The following is a 9,898-nucleotide window of genomic DNA, read 5'->3' as shown; positions in this document are numbered from 1 at the left end:
TTAACTGTCTGTCTGCCTGTAGGTTAACTGTCTGTAGGTTAACTGTCTGTCTGTAGTTTAACTGTCTGTCTGTAGGTTAACTGTCTGTCTGTCTGTAGGTTAACTGTCTGTCTGTAGGTTAACTGTCTGTAGGTTAACTGTCTGTCTGTAGGTTAACTGTCTGTCTGTAGTGTAAAGATAATAGTGAATATGACCTCTGGCCACTCTGTGTGTGAGTGCTGCTCTAGAGGTATTATGGGATGCCCTCTGTGGTCAGTACTGCAGCGTCTGGACATGTGTGTGTGTGTGTGTGTGTATGCGCACGCGTGCGTGCGCGTGTGTGTGTGTGTGTGTGTGTGTGTGTGTGTGTGTGTGTGTGTGTGTGTGTGTGTGTGTGTGTGTGTGTGTGTGTGTGTGTGTGTGTGTACATATATAATGTATGAACTTACCTCCCGTCTGGTTGAAGCGCTTCTTAGCGATCTCTATGTTGACCTTGTAGACCTGCTGTTGACTCTGACTGTATCCAGTCTGCCTCTCCCAGTAGTCTGGGTCCTCTGTGGTGACCTGGTCCATCCAGTCCTGTTTGGGTACGGCTCTCTTACTGACGCTGTCATAGTGATGAAACTGAACCTCATCCACCATCCCTACAACAACAAACTCTGGGAAGGATGAGAGTCCAGAGGACGCAGTGTCGAAATACCTCAGAGAGTGAATCACTGTGGACAGACAGACAGACAGACAGACAGACAGGTTACTTTACATCACTGTAGACAGCATGTGGCTCCGCCCCCCCTCCCCCCCCAGCAGTTGGCTCCGCCCCCCCTCCCCCCCCAGCAGTTGGCTCCGCCCCCCTCCCCCCCAGCAGTTGGCTCTGCCCCCTCCCCCCCCCCAGCAGTTGGCTCCGCCCCCTCCCTCCCCAGCAGTTGGCTCCGCCCCCTGTCTACAGGTCATTTATGGAGGATTTGTTTTAACTTTATCGACATCTCTTCAGGTTACAGAACAACGCTTCGTCTAAAACACAAACAGCTTCATTTGAATCCTCCACTCAACTAGGAATGGGTTAACCTAGTGATGGTTAGTGTATAGGGGGAATGGGTTAACCTAGTGATGGTTAGTGTATACGGGGAATGGGTTAACCTAGTGATGGTTAGTGTATAGGGGGAATGGGTTAACCTAGTGATGGTTAGTGTATACGGGGAATGGGTTAACCTAGTGATGGTTAGTGTCTACGGGGAATGGGTTAACCTAGTGATGGTTAGTGCTGGCTCTTGGTTCTATGAACATCCTTACTGTACCCACAGAGATATATTGTTGTTTCTCTTTCTTCTGACTAATGCACTTCCTGTAAGTCTCTCTGGATAAAAGCGTCTGATAAACGCCCTCAATGTAAATGTTAATGTTACTAACTGTTTCATTCTTATAACTGTATATTCCTTTATCCATTTTATTAAATACATTACATTCTCAAGGATGTCTGAGGAATGATTTATAGTGAGATTAAATGTCTTCTGTTGATCAAGTGAACATTTTAATGAGACAGTTTCCTTTGGTATTATGAGATATGAATAACTTAAATGAACATTATTATACCATTATTAACGTAATGTTAATGTGCATGAATGTCCACCTAATGCGCAACACTTCACTGACCTGGAGGCAATATTTCCTCTTTCACTCGGTGGCTCGTGTTTAATTGTAATATAAATATGATGATATGAACTGATATATAATTAAAGTGAGTAGGATCGAACAGTATGAAAGTGGTTCTGATTATCCAACACACATCTGTTGACTTTAAGAACAAATTCAGAACCCGATCCTCAATCTGGTTCAGTCTCAGACTAACTTTCGTTTTCTCAGTCCGGACCCAAAATGAAAACGCAGTCGAAACAAAACGCAAACTGGTTTCTGAAAAATCGGTTTAAATATCGGAACAAGTGAATGATTAATCATCCTGTGGATTAATTGGTCGAATTAGAGTTTGTACACAAACGCAGTTTCAGATCAAAAGGAAAGACAGCGAAACTAAGCGCTGCTTCGGGACCACTACAGTTCTAGTCGTGGTTCTAGATCTAGTTGGGACCGAGAGAGGCGGTGTGAGGGTCCTACCTGCAGACCCCCCGGAGAGGAGCCCCAGCAGCAGCAGCAGCAGTCCCACCGCCCTCATGCTGAGTGTGGAGGATGGTGGTCTGGTCTCCTGAACGTCTGAACCGGCGGGACTCGAGGGTGTGTGTGTGTGTGTGTGGAGATCAGGAAAGTCTCTCTCTCTCAGACTCTCTTTCTTTACAGCGCTTTTTACACCGACACACAAACACACACACACACACACATTGCGGGCGGACAGGATTGTTGAGGGTGGGGGGGGGGGGTTAGCGAAGCGTAGCGAAGATGCGGGCGGACAAGTCAAGTCAAGTCAATTTATTTGTATAGCACATTTCATATATTATCACAGACCCAACAGAGTTGTTGACTGGGGGGGGAGTGAATTATGAATATGAATCATATGCAGTGCAAGTTCACACTTCACATGAACCAGTTCAAAGTTCAGTTCATACAAAAGAAAATGAATAAATTCACGTTCATAGTTCACCAATTCAGTTTTGAACTAGTTCAAAGTTCAGTTCATTAACAGTCTTTTTTAGAAACCGAAGAAAAACTGTTGGAGTGAGTATTCTGTGCTTATCTTTTAAAATGAATCCTCTCCATTACCTGCTGCCCATCACTACAATCTCAGATTGTTGTGGATATTATTTGTACACCTGTTTCATTCATCACAACTAAGGCAGTAACTCTATTTAATAATCATGTCATCTGGACCTAAGCATCAATTCAGAATGTCACAAAATCTGAACTACTTCAAGTTCAAGTTCTTTAGTGAACAATATGTTACGTTCAGTTCATAGAAAAATGTACTTGTTCAATGATTTTTTTTTTTTTTTTTGCATTTATTCAGCTTTAATGTAGAGAGGAAAATGTGGAAATGTGGACTTTGGGATGGAGAGGCCTTTTATGAGACCGCGGGAATAGCGCGCGTAGAATTTTGCCACTGTGTAAAATAATAAAAACTAGTCCTTATCCGTGGATATGTGCATTGCAACCACATGTCAATGTTGGGATGTGCATGTGTTTAGAATTTTGTGAAGATCACTGGGAAATATTTTATAAGCAATCTTGTCCATGTACAAAATATTAGAAATTGCATGTGCCTAGAAAGGTAAATCAAGGCTGAAAATGATCTAAATAGTGCAAGATACAATTATTTTAGTGGAATGAAAAAAGTGGGAAAGAATTGTCACATCTAACAACATACAAAGATGTCACATTGTCTGCCCCTCACTGCTGGTTACTGCTTCACATAAATCAAGCTTTTTTTTAACCAATGTTTGCAATGACAATATAGAAAAATGGCTGTCAGTCTCTGGCCAGGTATATATTGAGGGGCTATGTGACATTTCAGAGACGTTCTCTTAATTTATGTTTTTTATACTTGTGCTCACTGAGCAAACCCAGGTTTAAACTTTAATACTTTTAGCTGGGGGGGGGGGGGGGACTCTCATGGGGATTGGGCTTCACAGGGTTTGTTGGGGTTACCGGCAGGGCCGGAGTGGGACCCATTTTGGGCCCGGGAGTTTCAGGCCCATGCCGGCCCACTTTATTCAGTGATGGAAGAATTTGCATAAATGAACAGCGCAAAACTCGTACTGTCCCTTTTTGGATCAACGTTTGCCAAATGAAAAATCCACCTCAAGGATCTGTTGGTTTAACTATCAATTATGTATATAAAAATACAATGTTAACCCATTACATATTTGGGATCATTTCAATGCATCATGTCAGTTCTACGTGTGGGTTATCTTAAATCAAATCATTTTAATATTTGTAGTCCTCTCTACCTGTCCCCTCAGTCCTGTCTTCTTCATGTCTATCAGGTTCACCAGCAGCATCAGACAGGCTGGACTGCTGCTCTGAGGCAAAACAATATTTAATATTTGACATAAATGACTATCTATCACGTTTGTTCTGTCTTTTATATTTTACATGAAATATGTTGTCCAGTCTTGCCTCTTCAGTGTCGGACTGGCTTATCTCTTCTGATGCTACAAAAAAAAAGAAGGGGTTACTGCTTGGGCTAACTCACACATGTTGATTTATGTTGCAAATGAATCATTAGATCCACCTCTCTCTACCGGCTGCAGCTTGTGTCTGTCCTCTAAACAGGTGGTTTATTTTGGCTCATTGGGTGGAATCTTCCTCCAGTGCTTCTTTTTTAGATCGGTCTTTCTCCTGCCCTCCACAATCAACGACTATTCTGTCCTAGCAGTGGTGTCCTAACGACGGCTAGAGGCAGATAGAGAACGGCAAAGAATCAAGCTGCTTTGTCTTCTTAAGACGGAGATTTATTGAAGAGTCCAAGCATTTTTCTTTTATGTAAAACTATGGAGTACAAACAAAAGTATAATTACTAATAAGCCAAATATTCACATTTTCATACACACACGTTAGCCTGCGCACATGCAGATAGCGCTAGCATGATTTACATGAGGAAAAATAATTAGCTGGGCTAACATAAAATGATATCTTGACAAATATTAAAGTATTGCCTACATATTGACATAAGTGTTAATTACGACGATCTACTGACAACAACCAAAGGAAACTTACGGACGTATTCCTCCAAGGACCCGATATTCAGAACAGCCTTACAACAGCACTTCTCCGTTTGAAACACGTGGAGACTAAACTCATCAACTTAACACTAACGTCACCAAAACACTTCCCGTTTTCCGCCACTAGGCGCCGCACTTGCACCACCAGTGGTGCAGAGCAGCAGTCTCAGAACAGTTGAATACACGTTGACTTTTCTCAACCAGAACGACGACACTCGTCGCTTCGCTGATTCTCTTCTGTTACCGCTCAAGAAGAGACGCAACATGGGCCAAACCAACTCGAATAATTGGGAGGGGTGAACTACCGTACATTGTATAATTAAGCAATAGATCACGACAGGCTGTGGTATACGGTCATTATACCACAGTTAAGGGGCGTTGTCCGACCCCCTTAACTGTGGTATAATGAGTACATTTCACTGACTGAAGTGATTTATTGCTTTTATAAAACGGTTAAGATGAAAAAATGAAGGCGAAATGAAAGTCATAGACACCCTCAATTTTGAAAAAGCAAGAAAGTCGAAAAAAGCATTTTTTTTTAACGAATACAAAAAAGTAGTCCCTCCTGGCTGCCTGCAAAGTGCGCGGCGGTTGCTATGCAACACACCGTAGCGTCCTTCAGAGAGAAGGCTAGAGACGGTAGCTCGGTTCGCCGGCAATTTAGCCTACTGTCGAGTTCACTCACCGTGTGCCTATTGCTGTACAACATTTACACCCTCTCCAGCAATCAACATGTTTTTAGGCTTCAGTGAACTATGCTATCGCTTTTATATATAAATAAACAACAGTTCAAGTTAGGCGCGGAGTGATACTGAACTCTGTAAACTGAACGGGCGTCATAGCTGTGTGTATATGCTCATTATACAACAGTTGGGAACCAATCAGATCGCTTGATTTAAGCCACCCGTTTTATAATTAAGCAATAGATCACGACAGGCTGTGGTATACGCTCATTATACCACAGTTATTATACCTTCACTGTGGTATAATGACCGTATATCACTGACTGAAGTGATCTATTGCTTTTATAAAACGGTTACGTAAATATGGCGAAATTAAAGTCATAGACACCCTCAATTTTGAAAAAGCGAGAAAGTCGGAAAAGCATTTTTTTTTAACGAATACAGAAAAGTAGTCCCTCCTGGCTGCCGGCAAAGTGTACGGCGGTTGCTATGCAACACACTGTAGCGTCCTTCAGAGAGAAGGCTAGAGACGGTAGCTTGGTTCGCCGGCAATTTAGCAATTTAGAAGGCTAAATTGCCGGCGACCGTGTGCCTATTGCTTTACAGGCTTTTTTTAGGCTTCAGTGAACTATGCTATTGCTTTTATATATAAATAAACAAAAGTTCAAGTTAGGCGCGGAGTGATACTGGACTCTGTAAACTGAACGGGCGTCATAGCTGTGTGTATACGCTCAATATACAACGGTTGGGAACCAATCAGATCGCTTGATTTAGGCCCCCCGTTTTATAATCCATATTATATATACTGCGATGCTGGGGCTGAAGTGTCAGATGAATTAAGAACGTCTACTTTAGGAGAAGATAAAATAATGGTCAAAGTAATTTTTTTCTTTCACCCAAGCAGCCAACTGGAAATATACGAAGCTGGTATGAAATTCAACTGTTAAGCTGTGACTCTGAAAATAGAATTTTAGGTCGAAAATCAGTTTGAACGAAGGTTAACGGTTAAAAATGTACTATTACAATATTACTATCACTGATGAATACTGTTACAATATTACTATCACTGATTAATACTTTTACAATGTTACTATCACTGATGAATACTTTTACAATGTTACTATCACTGATGAATACTGTTACAATATTACTAATACTGTGATGACGTAGAGTAAATCAATTACTGTGATGAAGTAATATATATAACTTTGATGAAGTACTATGTATATTACTGTGATGAAGTACTATATATTACTGTGATGAAGTACTGATGAAGTACTATGTATATTCACACGGTCGGCAATTTAGCCTTCTATCGAGTTCACTCGAACTCGATAGTAGGCTAAATTGCCGACCGTGTGCCTATTGCTTTACAACATTTCCACCCTCTCCAGCAATCAACATGTTTTTAGGCTTCAGTGAACTACGCTATCGCTTTTATATATAAATAAACAACAGTTCAAGTTAGGCGCGGAGTGATACTGAACTCTGTAAACTGAACGGGCGTCATAGCTGTGTGTATGCGCTCAATATACAACGGTTGGGAACCAATCAGATCGCTTGATTTAAGCCACCCGTTTTATAATCCATATTATATATACTGTGATGCTGGGGCTGAAGTGTCAGATGAATTAAGAACGTCTACTTTAGGAGAAGATAAAATAATGGTCAAAGTAATTTTTTTCTTTCACCCAAGCGGCCCGAAATACATTTGAAAGTGGACCGGCCCAACGGGAAACCTCCGGAACGTCCCGCTGGCCGCCCCGGGCCTGGACCTGAGCCCCACGCCTGATGGTCAGGATTATGAATGATGATCAACCGTCCAACCAGAAGCCTCTTCATCATTCAGCTCCGCCCCTAAACACCAAGGAAACACAGGTGAGCTTCAGCCATCCATCAGCACATCACTGTTCACCCCCTCATCATGAGCCCACATGATAGGGCCCGTAGCGGTGGACTCCTTGGAGTCTCTTTCATCTGGCGGGAAAAAGATTGTTGAAGCATTATTGTTAGAGTTTAGCTTCTACCGGGAGTAGACTGCTTATGTAGCGAGCAGCTAGCCTCTAGCTATATAAACGGCGTCCCCACAGACAAACGCTGATACATAACTATCATATTTACATTTGATTCATCGTTTTAGCGCCAGTGAAACAAGAAATACCGTAACCGTTCAAGCTTCACATTGTGTTTCTAGGTCCTCACGCTCGCCTCAACGTCAACGAGACCAACTGGAAATATACGAAGCTAGTATGAAATTCAACTGTTAAGCTGTGACTCTGAAAATAGAATTTTAGGTCAAAAATCAGTTTGAACGAACGGTTAAAAATGTACTATTACAATATTACTACTACTGATGAATACTGTTACAATATTACTATCACTGATAAATACTGTTACAATATTACTATCACTGATAAATACTGTTAAAATATTACTATCACTGAGATATACTGTTATAATATTACTAATACTGTGATGATGTAGAATAAATCAATTACTGTGACTATGTACTATGTATATTACTGTGATGAAGTATTATGTATATTACTGTGGTGAAGTACTATGTATATTACTGTGATGAAGTACTATGTATATTACTGTGATGAAGTACTATGTATATTACTGTGTTGAAGTACTATGTATATTACTATGATGAAGTACTATGTATATTACTGTGATGAAGTACTATGTATATTACTATGATGAAGTACTATATATTACTTTGATGAAGTACTATGTATATTACTGTGATGAAGTACTATATATTACTGTGATGAAGTACTATGTATGTTAATCTCATGAAGTATTGCAGTAATGTACTGTGAAGATATTAGTGCCCTCCCACCCATCCTCCAAAAAGTTGTGATGTCACAGAGTACTGACCTTGGGGTCAGGGGTCAGGGGTCAGGCAGTGGCACAGGAAGTAGGGGTAGTGCACCCCCTGGTGGCGGAGCTTTAAAAAATAATAATTATAGCTTATAAATATCTCTGGTTGTCTTTTCTGTTCCACAACATTTTGTATGTCATGTTTGGGGTACGGGATGAAGAGAGGGATCATTTTAGTAATTTTAGTAACATATCGATCTACAGAGCTAGGTGTATCTAGATCTACAGAGCTAGATGTATCTAGATCCACAGAGCTAGGTGTATCTAGATCTACAGAGCTAGGTGTATCTAGATCTACAGAGCTAGATGTATCTAGATCTACAGAGCTAGATGTATCTAGATCTACAGAGCTAGGTGTATGTATCTAGATCTACAGAGCTAGATGTATCTAGATCTACAGAGCTAGCTGTATCTAGATCTACAGAGCTAGATGTATCTAGATCTACAGAGCTAGATGTTTCTAGATCAGCAGCACTGTATAGTCCAGAGACAAGTCACCATGGTCTCTGTGTTGGTAGTATTGTGAATCATGAGAGCAGAACTGCAGTAAAATCACATGTTACTCACCAGCTGCTGGACGTTGGGCTGAATCTAAGGATGAGGAGAAATGATCAGTGTTGTAACAGTGGTGAACATCCTCATGTTGTTCTACTTTCATATTCTTGAAGCCACAACATCACTGTGGCCTTGACCTTAGAGGAGGTTGGTCATTCAGCGATGGAGAGGTTTCTACAACCAGACCGCTGGAGTATCACCACAACCAATCAGAGTCTAGGAAGGGACGCAGCGAGGGGACAGGAAGTAGGAGCAGCTGGGGGTCAGGGGTCGGCTCACTCACCGTTCCTCTTCCTGTAGCGCCAGACTCCCGCCAGGACCAGAGCTCCAACCAGGAGGAGGGCCCCGACCACAGAGCCCACGACGGTGAGGGCCCCCGGGAGCCCTTCAGGGGGAGAGCAGGAGGTGAGGTGTGTGAGGTGGGAGTCATCTCCCCTCCGTCAGCTCACACCCGGAGGTAATGGTGTGTTCCAGACGCCTCGGACACCAGCCTTCCGAGGTCCAAGTGGGGAAATCTCCCAGCTTTCTTGCGGCATTTCTCGGAGGCACGCCCCCTTTTGGTCGCCCCTCCCCCCCCCCCTCGGAATCCTGAGAGTAGAGCGAGCTCAGTGATGACGCTCTCAACTAAAATGTCTGCGCCCGTAAAGAGATTTATTTTCTTTGTGTTTGTACCACGTTGGTCGTTTTAATGTTGATTTTAAATGCTCTTACACACTTGATTACATTGCTGCTTTATTCTGGTCACCAATGTATGCATTGCACGGTCTTGCTGTGCGTGCGATACAATGTAGAGTTGTGTTGTTTGTTTTGGAGCTGGTTTGCTAAAGAGGCTAATGTAGCTAACAATAAACAAGGACTAGCCAATGGCATGACACGATCACAAAGACCAACGGGAACGCTATAGTGCTACCAGACAGGAAATGACGTCACAAGTGCAACTCGGAAGTGTCAGGGTCACCAGACCTGACCCTGACCCCAGCCCCGTCCTGAGAGCAGCACCAGGAGGTGGAGGTGAGGTGGAGGTCGGGTGGAGGTTGAGATGAGGTCGGGTGGAGGTGAGGTGGAGGTGGAGGTGGAGATGAGGTCGGGTGAAGGTGAGGTGGAGGTGGAGGTGAGGTTGAGGTTGAG

The 9,898-nt window shown here is 42.6% G+C and overlaps 1 protein-coding gene and 1 long non-coding RNA gene across 4 annotated transcripts; both read right to left on the bottom strand.

The window, feature by feature from the left end:
* Positions 1-428: 428 nt before the first annotated feature.
* On the bottom strand, positions 429-2,198 carry LOC311374529 (class I histocompatibility antigen, F10 alpha chain-like; the record flags this gene model as incomplete). The annotated part of the gene is made up of 2 exons (XM_084490356.1): positions 2,089-2,198; positions 429-695 (listed from the first exon to the last, which is right to left on the bottom strand). Coding segments are annotated over exons 1-2 (325 nt in total), but the record flags the coding sequence as incomplete, so codon positions are not given.
* Positions 2,199-4,357: 2,159 nt separating this feature from the next.
* Positions 4,358-9,331, bottom strand: LOC311374528. Of its 3 annotated transcripts, none has more exons than XR_014643054.1 (5): positions 9,054-9,331; positions 8,783-8,806; positions 8,213-8,282; positions 6,655-7,186; positions 4,358-5,326 (listed from the first exon to the last, which is right to left on the bottom strand). It is a non-coding gene; the product is annotated as an uncharacterized lncRNA (long non-coding RNA). The 3 variants fall into 3 exon arrangements; XR_014643055.1 differs by having other exon boundaries at positions 4,358-5,338; positions 6,692-7,186; XR_014643056.1 differs by having other exon boundaries at positions 4,358-5,962; positions 6,757-7,186.
* Between the last annotated feature and the right edge of the window lie 567 nt (positions 9,332-9,898).

Source organism: Micromesistius poutassou (assembly GCF_964030765.1).
Source record: "Micromesistius poutassou genome assembly, contig: SCAFFOLD_6454, whole genome shotgun sequence".
Taxonomy (NCBI): Eukaryota; Metazoa; Chordata; class Actinopteri; order Gadiformes; family Gadidae; genus Micromesistius; species Micromesistius poutassou.
This window is presented reverse-complemented; position numbering and strand designations above follow the sequence as displayed.